This window comes from Cebus imitator, unplaced genomic scaffold (assembly GCF_001604975.1).
Source record: "Cebus imitator isolate Cc_AM_T3 unplaced genomic scaffold, Cebus_imitator-1.0 Scaffold57, whole genome shotgun sequence".
NCBI lineage: Eukaryota > Metazoa > Chordata > Mammalia > Primates > Cebidae > Cebus > Cebus imitator.
Window position 1 is genome coordinate 4049088 of NW_016107372.1, and position 19668 is coordinate 4068755.

Genomic DNA, 19668 nt, shown 5'->3' on the forward strand with positions numbered 1-19668 from the left:
ACCTGTGGTCCTAGCTACTGAGGAGGCTGAGACAGGAGGATTCTTTAAGCCCAGGAGTTTGCAGCTACATTGAGCTATGCTCGTACCACTGCACTCCAGCCTGGGTGGCAGAGACCTCGACTCTTTAAACAAAAAAAGAAAAGAAAAGGAAAGGAGTTTAGCTGATACAACCAATTGTTTCAGAAACATTTCTTCCAAAAATAATATATAAATAAGTCATCCTAATCTATTTAAAATCCAATTCCCTGCAGATGACTCAGAGCGAACTAAGAATATAGAGAGAAGATTTCAAAACTGCTGTCTTGAATTCCCCCTTTCCCGCTACCGCTTTTAATCTCTATGGTTGAAACTGGGATGACAAGGTTCACAAAAACCACGGATATTGCCAAATTTCCTTTTTGTTCTTTCAGCCTTGATTTCCCACAACTGGTGGTAAATGGAAGGTGACGATGACCGGTTTTTCTTCTGATGAGAAGTAATAATAATCATCTTTCCTGTTCATGTCATTTCCAGGTCATTCCAGCTACAACAATGTCCTTGGCAGCAAGAAAAAGAGCGTGCTGCAACAGCAGAACTGGAGTAAGTACGGAGCAGTCGGCGTGGAAGCAGAAGTGCATCAACAGTTACCGCTAGCTAAGCAAAGCCACACTGAGTCATTTACATCTACAGCATCACAGCGGGGCTCCACTGACGGGGCCAGCGCCTTAGAAATATGCTATTTTTATTGATTGATTTAGAGACAGGGTCTTGCTCTGTTGCCCAGACTGGAATGCAGTGGTGTGATCTCAGCTCACCGCAACCTCTGCCACCCAGGCTCAAGCAATTCTCCTGCCTCAGCATCCTGAGTAGCTGGGATTACAGGCATGCACAACCACACCCAGATAGTTTTTGTATTTTTAGTAGAAACGGGGTTTTGCCATGTTGGTCATGCTGGTCTCAAACTCCTGACCTCAAGTGATCTGCCCACCTTGGCACCCGAAAGTGCTGGGATTATAGGTGTGAGCCACCATGCCTGGCCTGAAACAAGTTATTTAGGATGATTACATAGACATAAAAATGTGGGTCAGGCACAGTGGCTCACACCTGTAATCCTAGCACTTTGGCAGGTTGATGTGGGTGGATCACCTGAGGTCAGGAGTTCGAGACCAGCCTGGCCAACATGGTGAAACTCTGTCTCTACTAAAAATACAAAAGTTTGCTGGGTGTGGTGGCATGCACCTGTAATCCCAGCTACTCAGGAGGCTGAGGTAGGAGAATCGCTTGAACCTTGGAGGCAGAGTTTGCAGTGAGCTGATATCACACCACTGCACTCCAGCCGGGGTGACAAAGTAAGACCCGATCTCAAGAAAAAAAAGAAAGAAAGAAAGAAAAGAAAAAGTGAGAAGCGTTTTTTTTTGTTGTTGTTCCATAAACTTTTAGCATTAGAGTCAGCCTTCTGTCCCTTCCTCAGTCTTCAGTGGATTGTTCTTTCCTCAATCTAAAGGTTTTTCAAAGACAGGAGAGTCATAAGTCCCACCCACAGCTGTAATCAATTTCATAATACTCAGGTGTGATATTTTTGTGGCATGTATAAAATACTCAAGGAAAATGTACTCAGTTCTCCCATGCAATGACAGACCGATTTGCTAAGATTAGAATGACAATTGCCCTTATCCAGTGAAATTGAAGGAGCTGCCAGGTTTCCCCATCTCTGCCCAAACATTTAATGCCTACCCACTATGTATAGAGTCATAACTAAGTTAAAAGTAAATTAATATTCATTAACCTAAGTGTCAATCTGCTCAGAACACTTTCGGCTATGCTGTTTTCATTTAATTCTCTTTAAACCCTTAAGTGGGAAAAAGTAAGATGTCTGTTTCATTGATGAAGGAACGGATGCTCAGAGAAAGTAAATAATTTTTGTCAGTGTAGCACGCTGGGTAAGTGGACTTTTATCCAAACCTACTTGACCACCCTAAAATTCGCAATCTTTATTTATGCCATGAACATGACTATTAAGCAACGTAAGGTCTCTCATAATTCCTTACGGAAGGGGGTAGATTGAAAGCAAGCAGTCACAGTAAATCTGCTTGGCTGAGTTTGAGGTTTCAAAGCGATGGTTCTCAGATGGTTGGGAGCATTGGCCAGGTGCGGTGGCTCAGGCCTATAATCCCAGCACGTTGGGAGGCTGAGGTGGGAGGATCACTTGAGGTCAGGAATTTGAGAGCAGCTTTGCCAACATAGTGAAAACCCGTCTTTACTAAAAATACAAAAATTAGCTGGACATGATGGCCCATGCCTGTAACCTCAGATACTTAGGAGGCTGATGCCAGAGAATCACTTGAACACAGGAGGCAAAGGTTGCAGTGAGCCAAGATTGCACCACTGCCCTTCAGCCTGGATGACTGATGAGTGACTCTGTCAAAAAAAAGATGGATGGGAATGTTAGGATCATCTAAAGGGATTTAAAAAATGCCAATGCCTGAGTGGCCCCAGAGGTTCTGCATCCGTATTTTCCAAAATCACTCAGGATAATTTGGCCAGGGGTTAGAAACACTGCTTTAAAAAGAACAGATACTTCTATCCATAATGGAAATTCGTATTTTTAAAAATTACTTTTCCTGACATTTGACATTTATCTAGGATTACGATAATTACGTTAATTAGTTCTAGTTAATCTTTGTTCTGGCTACATTTTAGATATTCAATAAACACTAATTTTCAGTTTCCCTCCCCTGTCACTTTTCTTTATGAACAATAATAATTTGGAATTTGACTTTGTATCTCCTCTATATAGTGCTCACAACGTTCTTGACATCCTATTTCTGAATTGCTAAAATCAAAAATATCAAAATACTTATATAGGCTTTTCCTCTAGGTTTATCCTCTAAGAACTGGTGTTTAAGTTATACCTGGTGTCTTTGAAGCCTAGATAAAACCAAAACATGAGACAAGTGGCAAAGGCTACATCTTAGGAGGATGGGAAGGGGCTGACCAAGGCTTGTCCCTATTTTAGCTGTTCTGTGCTTCTTCCCTTTTTCCAGTTTTTAATTTTGCTTCTGAATACACAATAGTTTTGCTGAATCGTTTAAGTGAATCCCCACTCTAGGGGTAATACAGATGCCTGGAATCACTTTCTAAGGCCAGGCCCTTTGTAGTGATGAGAACTCAAAAATAATACGGCCGGGCGTGGTAACACATGCTGGTAATCCTAGCACTTTGGGAGGCCAAGGCGGGTGGATCACTTGAGGTCAGGAGTTTGAAACCAGCCTGGCCAACATGGTGAAACCCCATCTGTACTAAAAATACAGAAAAAATTAGCCAGGTGTGGTGGCAGGGCCTGTAATCCCAGCCGCTTGGGAGGCTGAGGCAGGAGAACTGCTTGAATCCGGGAGGCGGAGGTTGCGGTGAGCCCAGATTGCACCACTGCCCTCCAGCCTGGGAAACAAAGAAAGGGCTCTGCCTCAAAAAAAAAAAAAAAAATGTGTATATATATGTGAAAATAATAGATGGCCAAAAATAAACACTATGGCACTTTTTGGTGAGTAAATTTAATAACTGCACAAGTCACAGTGGCATGGAAGAATCGGGATTTGAATTAGACTCCAAATCCATTATTCTAAACTTTCGGCTGGAAGTATAGTGATTAAAGTCTTTCCCAGATGGCAGAGCCTGACAAGTTTGTCCATCTCCATGATATACAGTTTTCTCATCCATAAAATGAAAATAATAATAGTATCTATCTCTTGGGGTTATGGAAATAATTAAATGAGATAATATATGTAAAGTACAATGTCCCTCAACATAACTCTATAGTAGCCACCTTATTCTGAACTCATAAAAGGCAGGTCTGAAGAACACAACACACAAATCCTCCAGGAGCTGCAACATTATTCCAGCAAAGGAAAAGAAAAAGCATTCCTTGCTTCATTTCTGCTGGTTTCGAAATAATCATCACTAACAACTTCATTGAAACAATATATAAGTTTCTTTTTCTTTTTTTTTTCTTTCAGAGATGGGGTCTCACTATGTTGACCAGGCTGGTCTCGAACTCCCAGGCTCAAGCAATCTGCTCTCCTTGGCCCCAAGGTGCTGGGATCACAGGCGTGAGCCACTGTGCCTGGCCTAAGAGCTTATTTTTGGAAAAACAAACACTTTCATTCCATTTTCTATGCCAAATTCCATGCCTTCTGCCCTCATGACTGACTCATGAAATAAAGATGTGCGCAGTCTTTCTAACATAGTGGCTTTCAACCGGCGGGTTGTTTTAGCCACCCACCTCCACCCTAAGAGGATATTTGGCAATGTCTGGAGACAGTTTTAGTTGTCAGAACTGGGCTGGAGGAGGCAGGGGATGGGGTAATATTGACATCTAGTGGGTAGAGACCAGGGATGCTGCTAAATATCCCACACTGCACATGAAAGGCCCCACAGCCAAGTGGGCAGATGTCATCAGTGCTGAGGTTGGGAAGTCCTGCTCTGACTCTATGCTGATGACTGATCACTGCAGAATGCGGGCCATTGGCCACTTAAAGCATCAGGGCCAAATTCAGAGTAAACACTTGGGAGCCAAGAGACCAGACATGAAGACGAGGGTAGTTAAGATCCAGTCAAGATTCTATGAAGTAGAAGTACACAAAACAGGGAGGAACTAGGTCTCAGTGGTCAAGAGAAACAAATAAGGCTCAAGAATATGAAAGCTGAGATTTTCCAGAGACAGTGGCAAGCCCAACTATCTTTTTTTTAGACAGTCTTGCTCTGTTGCCCAGGCTGGAGTGCAATGGCGAGATCTTGGATCACTGCAACCTCTGCCTCCCGGGTTCAAGCGATTCTCCTGCATTAGCCTTACAAGTAGCTAGGATTACAGGCGTCCGCCACCAAACCTGGCTAATTTTTTTGTATTTTTAGTAGCGGGGAGGGTGGTTGACCATGTTGGCCAGGCTGGTCTTGAACACTTGACCTCAAGTGATCCACATGCCTTGGCCTCCCAAAGTGCTGAGATTACAAGTGTGAACCCCCACCTCTGGCCCCATCTCTTTTAGTGAGTGTTAATCAAATAGCAGAGACTTTGCCCTCTGTCTTTTTGTATCATTTACACCTAATCAAACTGTGATCTTAATATCTAGGATTTTAGGGTGACTAGATTAAAAAAGACTGCATATGCTCCTGAAACTTGAAACAGATCAAGAATGTGTAATAACATGTGCAAATGGTTCTACTTTATTTTTCAGATGTTTCTTTCATCACTTTTCAGTGTAATCACGATCATTGGTGCTGGGTATTGCGTTGCAATATCCACCCTGGCTCTCTTAGAAGGTCCTCTCATGTGTAATTCTCAAGTCAACAGTACTGCCAATTGTGAATTTTCATTGACAAACATCAGGTGAGTAACCTGATTTTCACTGGCTTACTGTCTTACACAGTTTAACTAGTTTGATTAGACTAATGCAGTACTGAAACAATGCCATGTTTTTATTTGATGCAACTGCTGCGACAAACAGATCCTTAGGAATTTAGTACATTAACGCCAGTTAGCACAACCCCACACAGAAATGGAAGAAGCACTACATTTACAATGCTCTCAAAGGGTCTTAAAGGACTAGTCGATCTCAAATGGCTTATGCTTGTCTTTTAAAATTCTACAGTTACCTATGTGTACGTACATTAAAAAATTCTGGAAATTTACACTAGAAACGTAACTTTTATCCTTGGAGAATGGAAATAGAGAACGCACTAGGACAGTGAGGAGAATATTTACTTTCAACACTTCTGAACTAATTAAAATTGTAAACCATGAGTAAATGTTACATTTACAATTTTAAAAATTCAATAAAAATGCAATAAATAAAATGCAGAGCCTTGCCTGTAGGCCCTAAATGGAACAGAGCAGCCAGTAGATTCATACAGACATACTATAAATATACTGCATGCAGGGAATGAATCCAAAATTTAAGTTGTATAATATCAAATAATACTGGAGATTTACATGTACTTAATAAGTCGCTCATTTTAGTCTCTTAAGATCATTCTGTGACTGAATCTAGACACGATTTGTAAAAACTGAAAGGAAAAAACAGTCTAATCCATTAGTGATCTGTATAGACTGCTCAGTTTAGCAAATAACCAGAATTTACTTTTGTAGTTATGTAAAAATTTGTCTTTTTCCTTTTCCCTTATCTTGCTACATTAAAAAAGAAAAGCTCCTCAGAATTTGTGTAGCATATTTGTTTTGAATCAAACCCAAGGAAGGCCGGGCACAGTGGCTCATGCCTGTAATCCCAATACTTTGGGAGGCCAAGGTATTTCGCTTGAGGTCAGGAGTTCGAGACCAGCTGGCCAACATGGTGAAACGCCATCACTACTAGAAATACAAAAATTAGCTATGCGTGGTGGCACATGCCTCTAGTCCCAGCTACTCAGGAGGCTGAGGCAGGAGAATTGCTAAAACCTGGGAGGTGGAGGTTGCAGTGAGCCAAGATCAAGCCACTGCACTCCAGACTGGGTGACAGAGTGAGACTCTGTCTCAAAAACAAAGCCAGGGAAAGTCTCCTTACTGATAGACTTAAAGTAAAAGGTTAAAGATTTCTACCACAGATGCTATGCACATTAAATCCTCAGGGAATGAAAGCCCACAATGTACCAGGCACCATGCTCTAAGCTCTGCAGATAACAGCACTCGGATATTCTCAGTCTAGCTGGGAGATGGGCTAGGCTAGCCAAGTTACGAGAGGGATCCTTGGCTTGCTACCCATTTCACAAGAGAGACTCACATTCCATGTGCTGAAAATACTGTTGTTTTCCCAGGTTGAATGTCAGTTGCTGGTATCCAGCAATGCAAATTTCCTAAGAACATTCTACCTTATTCTACAATAAACAAACAAACAAACATACAACTTGAGATAGATGTGTTAGGGTTAAAAGTTTCTCATTTTCCATAGCTCTGTTAAGAACAGGCACGTCACTTTGACATATTTAAAATGTCTTTCGTGAATAAAAATTGTGTATCTGGTTGAAGAGCAGACACAACACTGCAGTTCCGCACTAAGAACTGAGTGCATTAAAAAGGTGGCGAGGAGGCTCCTTAGTTTTCATATCTGGCAAGTAGAAGAGTATCTGAATAAATGAAATAAATAGGTTGAACCATGAAAAGCTGTTGACATTCAACTCTCTCTGACATCTAAAAACAATTTTATACGGTTCAACCTGAGAAGATGTACTATAGAGATGCTTGTTAAATGATGGGCTATGTAAGAAAAAGTTTTATAACTAGTGGAGTATGGACATATGCTCAGAGACCTGTTATCATTTCTGGGCACACTATTTCAAAAGTACATTCTGTTTTACTAATTCTTTTATGGGCATAATGCTACTTTCCTTTGATCGGTGATATTTCTAAATATCTGATTTTTATCTTTTGCTTTTCAGTTACATTCATCCAGAATCCTTCAACTTGCAGTGGTTCTTCAATGACTCTTGTGTACCTCCTACTGGCGTCAATAACCCCACCAGTAATGACATCACGGCCAGTGGCTGGAGAGTAGCTGGTTTGCACTTCAATTCTGAAGAAAACAAACACAGGCTTATCCACTTCTCAGTATTTGTAGGTCTATTGATTGTTGGAATTCTGGAGCTCCTGTTTGGGCTCAGTCAGATAGTCATTGGTTTTCTTGGCTGTCTGTGTGGAGTCTCTAAGCGAAGAAGTCGAATTGTGTAGTTAAATGGCAACGCAGTGTATCAGTAGTTTGAGTAATTTGAGAAGTATACTTGTTTTCAAAGTCATCTTTCAGGCGACTTAAAAACTCAACCTTTCACACAGAAAGCATGTTGTAAAGGCATAATGCTTTCATACTGGTGGTTGATTTGGGAAAGGTGGAGAGAATTTTCAATTAGTTTTGTATCATGCTATTCAATTTTTTTTACCTCTTCATTCTTGCGTGTGGAGAAGGGAGGGAAGACGAGAAGGAATAGAAGTCATTCTGAAAATCAAAGTATGAGACCTTTTTTTTTTTTGAGACAGGGTCTCTAAGACGGCTGGAGTGCAGTGGTACCATCTCAGCTCACTGCAGCCTCAAATTCCTGGGCTCAGGTGATTCTCCCACCTCAGCCTCCCTAGTAATTGGGACTACAGGCACGTACAATTATACCAAGCTAATTTTTGTATTTTTAGTAGAGTTGGGTTTTTGCCAGATTGCCCAGGCTGGTCTCGAACTCCTGGACTCAAGTGATCTGCCTGCCTCAGCCTCCTAAAGTGCTGCAATTATAGGCGTGAGCCACTGTGCCCAAAGTACAAGGTCTTTTTGTTGTATTTCTTTATGGAATAAATATATAACCTGAATGTTATCAAGTCTTTAGATCTAATTCTCAGCTTGCAGGAAACACTCGGATGAATCCAAAAAGTGGGTCGGTAGACAAAGAATGGCCCCATTTTCAACAAGAACATGTTATAAAAGAAAAATATTTTTGAGGAAACTGTTCCAGATTAAGAGAATGGAGACATGTTTCAGCTAAACACATGTAAACTTTGCCAGAGATAAAGGGAAGAATACGTAGAATTGGATTAGATGATATTAAGGAATTATGAATTTTGGTAGGTCTGATAATGGTTTTATATTATACAGGCTGAGTATCCCTTATCCAAAATGACTGAGATCAGAAGTGTTTTAGCTTTCAAATTTTGTTGGATTTTGGAATTATGCATATAATAATGAGGTATCTTGGGGATGGGATGCAAGTCTAGCCACAAAATTCACTTATGTCTCATACATACTTTACACAACTGGCCTGAAGGTAATTGCACACAATATTTTAAATAATTTTGTGCATGAAACAAAGTTTTGACTGCAACTCATCACATGAGATCAGGTGTGTGATTTTCCACTTGTGATGTTATGTTGGTAGTTCAAAAAGTTTTGGATCTTGGAGCATTTTGGATTTTGAATTTTTGGGTTAGTGATGCTCAACCTGTATACAAAAATGTCTTTTTTTTTTCTTTTTAAGAAATGCATATTTATACATTTGGTGAGAAAATAAGTTTAAAAATACTTCAACCAAAACTGTGAAGCAATGGAAAAATGTTTACTGTTATATTTAAGTGATAGGTACATGGCGATTCATTATACCCTTCTGTTTTCCTATGTTTACATTGTTCATTAAAACACAATACCTAGAAAAACCTAAGTCTTTCAAAAGCTGTTTTCTATATGTGCCAATCTTTAAAAAACAGGATAACAAGTGTATTTATCATATTAAAATGTTATAAAACAATAAAACTAAAAATCTAACATTTTCTGAATGTTATTTCCATGTTGTATTTCAATTATTTATGTTCATTGGGCTTAAGGTTCTAGAAATAATTTACAGTACTTATAACTGCCTAAATATAGTAACATCAAGAGCTTATAAGCCTTTTTTCCCTGAACATTTACTGTATAAAAACATTCTCCCTACACCCCTACAAATACTTCTTGTCCTTAAGGCCTAGCTTAAATATCTCCTACTTGAGGAAGGCCTCCCAGTGCTCAAGATTCAATAAACCAAGTTAGCACTTACCTAAGCCTCTGTTATCATGCCCTGTCATAATGTAACATAATGTGTTTGTACATCCATCACTATAGTATTTAGAAGCACAGGAACCACAGTTCTTAATCACCCTCTCTGATTCAAGGCCTTAGCAAGGCCTCTTGTTTCCCCACCCCCAGCCCCATTCCTACCCTGACCTGCCTTATCTCTGGCAGAATCCTTAACCTTGACTTCGGCACAAATACCACTTTTTCTGAGAGGCTATTCCTAACCATCTAATGAAAACCAGGTTTCCCTTTACTCTTTTCCTATGTTTTCATGTACAGCATTTATCGCAATGATGACTGCATTTTCATTTGTGCTTGCTTCTTAAATTTCAAGGTCTCCCATTAGACCATAAGCTCCAGGGGTACAGAAACATGTTTATTCCCTCCTGGCATCAACGGTACTTAGTACAGTGCCTGGTACAAAGCAGAAACACTGTACTTAGTTGAATGAATTAATGAATCCTATCTTCAGTACCCAGCTTTTAGTGAAGACTAAATACTTATTAAATGAACTATCAAACTGCTAATAGTCTCATTTTTAATGTTAGTATTTATGTGTGAAAAAGTATTAAGAAAAAATGACTGTTTATTGGTAGCACATACATTCAGGATCAGGAATGACAGTGATGCTGAACAATCTGACTGCATACGTGGCTGAGATATCACGGTGACATCTTTGCTCTTTGTTTTCTGATGGTTCTGTGTACACAAACTTTGTTTCATTCACAAAATTTGAAATACTGTATAAAATTATCTTTAGGTTATGTATATAAGGTATATGTGAAACATAAATGAATTTCATGCTTAGACTTGGGTCCCATCCTCAACATATCTCATTATGTATATGTAGGAATTCTATCTTGTATCCCTTGCTCAACCATTAAGGGAGAAAGCTCCAAGTTTACAGTCCTTCGTTAACAACTGTGAGAGAAAAAAGGAGCTTTTGCACTTCTCTCTCAGGATTCCTGCTTTTATTTCATTGTTGGCCTCCGTGGAATCCTTTTCATGCTTGGCTATCAAAAGATACTAATCTTAACCATCATTTTTTTTTATCATTTTTGTGATTTCAATTTGGAGGATAACCACAGAAATTACCTTGTAGTACATACAAATCTAGAATTAATATAGTTGCATCATTACCAAAAGTTAGAAATTTCTAAGTACAGAGAAGAATCTTTGTCTTAATATTATTTTAGAGGGATAAGAAGCAAGAAGAGAAATGTTAAATCTAACTCTATCCAAAGAATTTCCTCAACTGCCTTTCCCAAAACTTCCTGCCTTAGAAGACAGATACCAAAGATGTGTGGAGAATATTGCACCTAACTGAATTCTACCCATTTCTGAACCAAAAATGGTGAAATAAAAGTTTGAGAGTTAAAACTGTCCAACACTTGGTTTCATTGGTGGATTTAATTCTTTTATTTACTTTTAAAGTTAAAAACTTTTTTTTTTTTTTTTTTTTTGAGACAGAGTTTGGCTCTGTCGCTCAGGTTGGAGTGCCGTGGCGTGATCTCAGTTCACTGCAACTTCTGTCTTCCAGGTTCAAGAGATTCTCCTGCCTCAGTCTCCTGAGTAGCTGGGATTACAGCTGTTGCCACCATGCCTGCCACCACATCTGCCTAACTTTTGTATTTTTGGTAAAGACAGGGTTTCACTGTATTGGCCAGGCTGGTCTCAAACTTCTGACCTCAAGTGATCTGCCCGCCTTGGCCTCAAATAGTGTTGGGATTACAGGCATGAGCCACTGCACCTAGCCTTGAGATGTAAATACATCAGTATATATAATTAGCTAATAAGTACCACAATGGAAAAAGTATACACAACTTTGACCAGGTGCAGTGTATGCATTAGAAAACCACCTACAATGCAACCAACAGCCACTACCACCAGGATGAAGGTCTGAAAGGAAGCACGGCAGGTTATTGCTACCTACCCAACCATGTCATTAATTGTATTACTTGCTCCTGAGATGAGAATTATATAAGGTAACAGGATACAAAATTTAGCTGATCGCACAAATGATGAAATAAAATCCCTCAATAGACAAATACTGCTTTGGTTGATAGTTTATTAAATACACTACATTTGTATCTTATTCTGTAGGTTTTTAAATTGTTCACACATGAACTGAGTAAAAACGTACTTTATAGAAAACCAAGTGCAAGACTAAAATGAAAGAATGCACATACTGCACACATATTTAACTGCTGAAATGTTAGAAATTAATCTGTACAAGTACCTAATGAAGGAGATTATGAAATATTAGGTGGTTGAGTTTCTTAAATCTGGCACCAAGCCATGACTCTGAAAGTATTAATGTTGAAGTGTAGATGCAAAAATGTCTATTAACAAAACTGTTTAATCTAACAGTTTTGAGAACCAGGACAAAATACTGTTTTTCTTTCACAGACACTTTTCTAAATCAATTCTCTACAGACTCTCTCCCATTCAGGATCAGTTGTGTGGACTAAGGAGGCAAAAAATAAATTCCTTTTAGAAAACCACACTGGAGCCTATTTACAAAACATGCAAAGGGAGAATTTTAAGCAGGTGTTGCTGCAAAACTGCTCAAAAGTGAATACAGCAGAGTGACAGAATATACCTGTACTTCTACAAATATAGGTCCTTCCTCCAGACTTTCTGGAAGAAATACATTTTCAGTGTGTGGACTATAAAATGACATATAATGCAGAGACAGAAACAAAGAAGTTTGCAAATCTTTTATATTTCCAGCTGTTGAGACAAGATTTTTGAGAGCTGATGTTACCTCTAGCGGCGAAACCAGAGCCAGCTATTAAGCAGCCAGAAAGCTACAGTAATTGAATACATGACCATTTCTCTTTTAGCACGTTCTTTGTTCTCCTCTTCCAAAAGTTGTAGACGTCTATTTAGTTTGATTATCTAAGTGAAAAACAAACATATAAAAAATACAACAGAGAGGCTTTAATGATTCCTATAAAGTAGTAAAATGATTTGTCAAAAGTATTATAACATGGAAAGTTTCATCTGGAGCAAAATAAACACAAATATATACAGAAAATCATGTCATTCATGACAGCTTAAATTCATTTAAACATCCTTCCCCTTTCCCTTCTTCAGATTTCTGAGTTAGGAAGGGTATATTTCCTTTCTACGGGACTCCTTCCCCTTTCTGTGCCTCTCCTATGAACTTCTTGTCACTCAGCCTCAGCTGTTCCCATTAAACCTGGCATAAATGCTTTCTCTGTCTACCTCTCTGAGTTACTGAGGCAATCCAATCAAATAGCCTATTGCAGTGGGCCTTGGGATACGCCACCCAAACCCTTCAGGCCTGAAGGCTAATTCCCCAGCTGCTGGAAATGCTGCTGGCTGACAGTACCACCCTTACTGTTAGCCCTTACCGTGAAAAGCCCTGGGCTGAACAACTGCCTGTTTAAGCTCATGCTCTCCTACTGATCTTTACTTAAAATATTTTATTTAATCCAATTTCCTTCTATATCTATTTGGCATAGACACCATGAGAAAACCAAATCTGCCTTCTTTACATGTGTGTATGTCTGTGTGATCTACAAACTGTGGGAGTATGTATTAAAAATATCCATGTGAAACTGCAGTTATAAGAAAGGGTTTATTACAGAATACAAGAAATACGTACGCAGAGACCCTTTGCAAGCTGAAAGGAGTGGTTTCTAAATGGAGTTATTAAACAAAGTAACAAAGGTTCCAAAGTGATTGTTCCACATTTTAAAAGCCAAACTTGGGGCTATACTGGTTTGCTAAAAATTCTTTGTTATTGTCTAGAATTACATTAATCTCTCTCAGTAATATTGTTTTATGCTGATAAAAACATCTAAATGGTAGTTCAATATATTTTTAATCAAAATGAGAAAATCAATTATGGCTTACTAGTTTGATAGATAAAATATTTCAATTCACGGGTCCCACAGGAGAGAAATCGATAAAACGTTGAGAACTATCACTTTAAAATATTGTATGAATGTGACTTAAAAGTATATCTTATTTGGTACACTAAATACCTGTCGTCTTAGTGAAGTCGCATCTACAACAGTCAGGTCATCTGATGTTCCTTCAATTGTTGAATCTATATTTGAAATGCCATACCTGCAGATAAGAAATAGAAATACAAATGAATATTAAAATAGAACTAAGAGTAATTAGCACGTCATGTCATGTTTAGTGTAATGCTCAAAGTAGTATTCAGAAAACTAGTACTGAATAATATGAATTACTAAATTTTACCGCTTGAATTTCTACAAATAAAGGAAAGAAAAAAGTTTAAAATGATAACTACCTACAATACCGAAAAAGGGCACTAAAAATTGGAGAACGAGAAAAAAAATCCTGACTAAAGGTGCAAATAGAAAATTGTCAAGCCAGAAGTACTGGTGATGCTAAAAAGGATCCCTGGCTGAAAAGGTTTGAGAGCTGCCACTTAGGATAGAACGAAATAGAATTCTTACACAAACTTATGTCCATATGCAAGCCCATAGGCATAGACTCACTGGCAGGCAACGCAAAGTAGACTAACTCTAACTGAAGAAAGGCTCATCACCTCTTCTCATTGCTTCCTGTCTTGTCATTCCTATTCTTTGCTTCTTGTCTTTTTTTGAGATGGAGTTTCAATCTTGTTGCCCAGGCTGGAGTGCAATGGTGCAATTCCAGCTCACTGCAACCACTACCTTCCCGGTTCAAGTGATTCTCCTGCCTCAGCTTCCCAAGTAGCTAGGATTACAGGCACCTGCCACTACGCCCGGCTAATTTTTGTACTTTTAGTAGAGATGGGGTTTCACCATGTTGGCCAGGCTGGTCTCAAACTCCTGACTTCAGGTGACCCACCTGCCTCGGCCTCCCAAAGTGCTGGGATTACAGGTGTGAGCCACCACACCTGGCCTATTCTTATTTCTAGTTACTTACGTTCTTCTGTGTTCTCCCAAAGAAACAATTATAAAATTTCCTGAATATATCTTGCCACTACATTTAGCTCCAGAATTGACCCAATAATGAATAAGAGGCTGTGTATAAAATACTACTACTAAAAAACCACTAAGACAAAATCCAGAGAAAGCATATTAAAAAAGTACTTTCTGTTCCAATGCAGTTACTTCTAAAAGGGGAACTAATTTTTAGATGAATGACACTAAACTTCTGAAAAACAAAGACAAATGCCATTCCTCTCCTTTGCCTGGATTTCCACATTTTAAAATTTAACTGAATTAATAGCTTCATTGAGATACAACTTATATAACCACACAATTTACCACACATGGATTTAATATCCTAAATGGTTATTCTAGTAAAATGGCATAGTAAATTTTCTAAATGAGCAGAAGATAAATAAACTGAATTAAAAGTTTCTCCTGTGTAGTCCACAGAATTGGCACATGGATCATCTATTCTAATATGCTTCCCAGCAAGTCCCCACTACAAAAAGCACATACCCACACAAAGGGATATGAAGCAGAATTATATTTTTCATTTGGATACGTTAAAGACAAAACTATTAAAAAATCCTTGTTTCTAATATAGTTAAAAGTAATAAAAATACTTAAAGTATGCAAAAATCTTAAACAATAGATGGTGTGTACCGACTCTAGATAATTGACAACCATCTCCACATGTTCCTTCTATGGCTAAATTATCTTGCTTTCTCATTAACTGTCCCCTTCTTTCACGAGAACACAATAAATAACCTGGAATACTGAGGGTAATTACACCAGTTAGAGAAGTAAACTTCTAAGTTAGTAGATTGCTGGAACCATGGGTTTAAAATGATTAGTGGAAAAAATAAAGGTTGAAGATTCCCTTTTCCTTCACTTCATCCTCAAAATAAAACTCCTCTATTTCTCTGAGGCCACATAAGAGATGAATAATTAGAAAAAGAAATCAAACAGAAGCAATTGTTCAAGGGATCTAGACTGAACGTAGAGAATGAAGCACAAATGAAAGCAATTACTCACAATTTATATCCTGAATTAATTAAGGTTTAGATATCTGAAAAGGAATTCTCCATTTGCAAAGAAATATAAAGATATGACAAAAGATTTTACCTATATAATTCAATTTAAAACAAAAACACGTTACTTTACATTGTGTTTTAAACAAAAACCGGTACTTATTAGAACTAAAAAACTCGAATGCTAAGTTAGACCACTGGCTGAAAATTCTCTGATAGAAAGATAAAAGGATCACAAACTTAGAGAAAAATAGAAGGGAAAACGACAATGAACTGAACTAAGATTATAAAAAGAAACAAGTTAGCAGAGCGGTAGGGGACCACCACAGTCACACTTTTCAATTTCTCCAACATGAGTTTAGTTTTAATGAGCAGCTGATGCTTCCCTTTTCTCTTGCTTCAATGAATGTACCAGCTTCTTCTAAGCACAGAAATGATGCTGCCAGTTTAAAATCTACTGCTACAGATAATACATTTCTGCTTAAATAAAACTGACTGAAAAAATTATACAATAATAGCATCTATGAATACCAACTAGCTTTTGATTTTGTTTTTCCAGAGTATGGGAAAACTACATGGGAATTTCAGCACTTAAGAACGGTAGTTCTTCCTTCCTTTTCAGCACTTAAGAAATGTAGTTCTTAAGTGCCTGTGCATGTCAGGAAGAAAGGAACACTCAGCCTAAGCATGTCTGAAAGTGTGAAAAGGGCAAAAATAAAAGAGAAGGCCTTGGATCAACAGATGATAAAAAACCTTAAAACTAAATTTCCTTTCTAATATTCACCTTCCCAAGCTGTGGAGTTGTCAGTGTTGACTTCTCCCAATTTAAGATGATGCCTTACAGGTTTGTTCACACACTAAAAGTGACACTGCAGATAATTAACGACTTAAAAGGAAATGCTGGGCACAATTCAGGCAACCGTTAAAATGATGTACATAGAATAAGATTTAAGACAATTTTTTCTGTTTTAGTATGCAAATTATTATAAACCACTTATAAACTATTAACACTTCATTTAAATAAAATATCTCAGTTGTTTCACATCTTACCATAATTATTAAACATTTTCCCTCATACTAACTGGCCAAATGTCATGACTGATTATTCGCTGTTCTTAGAGAGAAGCAAGATGTACTCAACGAGGAAAGCTGTAGAAAGAAGTTCAGCTACAACACACAGGCATGGCTACAACATGCATCATGTCCTGCAACACACAAATTCCGCCAACCATTTACCCTGGTAATTACAAAGTCTCAAAATTTACCTGACGTTGTCATGATGAGGATTAGAAGTGGCGGCAGCAGACCCACCACGCAACACAGGTCTAAGGCAGGTTTTTGCGGGAGAAGGCACAAGACAGAATCAGGAAACAGAGAAGTAATAAAAGCAAAAACAAGACAAATAAATGTCAAATAGGATTATATTGTATGTTTCAATACAATATAATATCTCTCAACTACTTTAAAAAATTCCTGTCTCGTGTTCTCCATTTTATCGTTTTTATAAATTAAACATTTTATCATTTCATAAACTACTGATTAAAGAAACAAAGAGAAAATCTATATTTACATGAGAAAACAGCACCAACATATAATTTTTTTGGTGCTTTATGAAATTTAAGACAGAGGACAACTCTGTTTAAAAAGTGTAATTCCTTTCTTCTAGTTGAAAAAAAAAATCACTAGCATCTTTGAAAGCATATCAGGACCCGTTAGCTGCACCTGTATGACCATGGTTGTTCATCTGGTATCAACAGCTCTATCTCAAAAAATGTATTAATAAATTTCAAGAAAGTTCATTTCCCACAGTTCCTTCCCGCCCACCTTATTAAGTTTGAGTAGTGTCTGATGTCTCAATGTAGCTGTGTCTCATTCAAACTCTCAGCTCTCCAGAGTGAAAATGCAAGCCTCTGCTCTGGAGCGGTGAAGATCAGGCAACGTGCTACAGCACATCACAGAAAGTGCAACCAACAATTTGAGTCTGATCTTGAGACAACCAGGAGTGACATACAGGGCCGCTGGAAGTGAAGACTAAGGTGCACTGGGAAATTGGTGGGGATTTCCACTCATTCTCAGTATATACTTTGGCGCTAGAGGACAGTTAGCTTTCTACCTTGATAAGAAGCATCCTTTCCAATAAATGTTATCTTTTAAAATCAAGAAACAAAAGCTTATACATGGTTCACTGGTCAATTCCCCGTAAAACAATCAGCAATCTCTACTAAGCAGAGAGGGAAGACTGGAATACTGGATTCATATAAAGATTTTAAGAATTATTAAATCCTATTTTGGATATCTCATTCTCTAAGTAACTGATCTGGTTTTGCCTGAATTAAGTATCCAGACAATACTTAATTATGTAACGGTTAATGTTTAATACCAAATACACTAATTTTTTCTGTAAGTTGGCACAGCTGTACAATTTTGACCACAATACAAATCATTACTTTTTGATAATTCAATTTATAGAATAAAATTCTAATGTTTAACTTCTACATGTCTTAAAGGTACTACCAGTGCTTTAAGAAATTTCTGGGCCAGGCGTGGTGGCTCACGCTTGTAATTTCAGCACTTTGGGAGGCTGAAGAGGGCAGATCACGAAGTCAAGAGATAGAGACCATCCTGGCCAACATGGTGTAGCCCTATCTCTACTAAAAATACAAAAATCAGCTGGGTGTGGTGGCGCGTGCCTGTAGTCCCAGCTACTTGGGAGGCTGAGGCAAGAGAATCGCTTAAACCCAGGAGGTGGAGGTTGTGGAGGTTGTAGTGAGCCGAGATCGTGCCACTGCCCTCCATCCTGGCAACAGAACAAAACTCTGTCTAAAAAAAAAAAAAAAACCAAAAAAAAAAAAAAGAAATTTCTGGAGCCTAGATGATAAGGGATTCAGAGGCTTTTTGGGGAAACATGTTTGACTTTTATTTTATTGCCTAAAAACCATGAATAAATCACATATGCTTGAGACAGGTCTTAAATTCACCTCATCCTACTAACATATTTACTCTGTGGTATTAGAAACCTGTTATTTAACTACAATCTTAAATTACACTAACATGAAAATGGTTAACTAGATGAAGCCAACCAACACTGTGTGTTTCCTAAAGCTTTTTAAAGTGTACACAGTATGTTCAAATGGGTCTGTGATATTCAACATATTCCACCACAGAGATTTCCCTTTTATAACGCAGAGCCAGAAAATAATACAGTTACCTTTCACAACGTATTTCATTTTGTCTTCTCACACTGGCAATTGACACATATAATATAAAAGTAAATTAGACAGGTATTTGGCAAAGTTAGAAACTTCATTCAAGTACCATTTTCTATAAGCATGATTTAATACATAAAATCTTTTCAACAGTATGTTTTGGAGAGTGGCAAAAGGGGAAGAAATCCAAGGCTACCACTGAGCTCCACCATTAACTTGTGTACTCATGTTTCTGAGTAAATATGCTCTGATGTAACATAATATGTGTTTCTTTGCTATAAAAACATAACCTGCTACAGGAAATAAACAGTTTGATTGGGGGATCAGGAATTACACATTTTTTTAAAAGAGAAAAATTATAAATAACAAACATTGTATCCACTGCAACTCTAGATTTCTAGGTCTTCCAAGTTGTCTATTTATAGGGATACTTGCCAAAAATATAAATTATTCACACATTGGTTTCTTATTCTATTCACTCAAAGCTGGTACAATCTGTTAAGAAAAAACTGTAAAAAGTAATCAAGCCCCTCCTCAAAATAAGAGCTAAGCATTACTCATCTATCAATATTTAACCAATGTTCTTACACAGGAACGAAGTTTCTTTTTTAAGATGTTAATATTTTACATTGTAAAATGAAGTACATAGCTCTAACAGATGTAGGGAGAAATGGGCATTTTCTAACCAGTTAAGGACCAAATCGTAATAGTATCTTAATTTTTCCTGCACCTGAGGAAATAACACACCTGGTGCTTTGGTAAATTTTCAGCGTATGAGTTTTCCAAATGCATGACACTGACCTGTGTAAATAAACTTTTCTAACATGTACCTACGATTTAAGTTGGTGTTCATATTGGGCTTGGTTTATATCATCTACATTCTTGTAAGAAAAAATATATAGTACACAAACCTTTTGACAGTGTCCTTTAAAACATAAACTGAAAATAGTTCTTATGTCAAGGA

The 19668-nt window shown here is 37.9% G+C and overlaps 2 protein-coding genes across 23 annotated transcripts in view; one reads left to right on the forward strand and one right to left on the reverse strand.

Annotated features, from left to right (window-relative positions):
• Positions 1 to 9527, forward strand: part of TM4SF20 (transmembrane 4 L six family member 20) — a 17406-nt gene extending 7879 nt beyond the window's left edge. Inside the window, exons 2-4 of the mRNA XM_017529105.2 lie at positions 514 to 579; positions 5211 to 5362; positions 7405 to 9527. Coding sequence (XP_017384594.1) covers positions 514 to 579; positions 5211 to 5362; positions 7405 to 7693 — 507 coding nt within the window. The 3' untranslated portion in view covers positions 7694 to 9527. The remainder of the gene's footprint in view (positions 1 to 513; positions 580 to 5210; positions 5363 to 7404) is intronic.
• A 2071-nt stretch (positions 9528 to 11598) lies between these two features.
• MFF (mitochondrial fission factor) overlaps positions 11599 to 19668 on the reverse strand; it is a 34912-nt gene continuing 26842 nt past the window's right edge. For 10 of the 22 annotated variants that reach the window (XM_017529119.1, XM_017529127.1, XM_017529124.1 and 7 more), the window contains 4 exons: positions 18707 to 18739; positions 16764 to 16823; positions 13562 to 13646; positions 11599 to 12446 (listed from right to left, as the gene is read on the reverse strand). In XM_017529119.1, coding sequence (XP_017384608.1) covers positions 12315 to 12446; positions 13562 to 13646; positions 16764 to 16823; positions 18707 to 18739 — 310 coding nt within the window. In that variant the 3' untranslated portion in view covers positions 11599 to 12314. The remainder of the gene's footprint in view (positions 12447 to 13561; positions 13647 to 16763; positions 16824 to 18706; positions 18740 to 19668) is intronic. The other 12 variants (XM_017529138.2, XM_017529130.2, XM_017529139.1 and 9 more) reach the window with 2 other exon arrangements.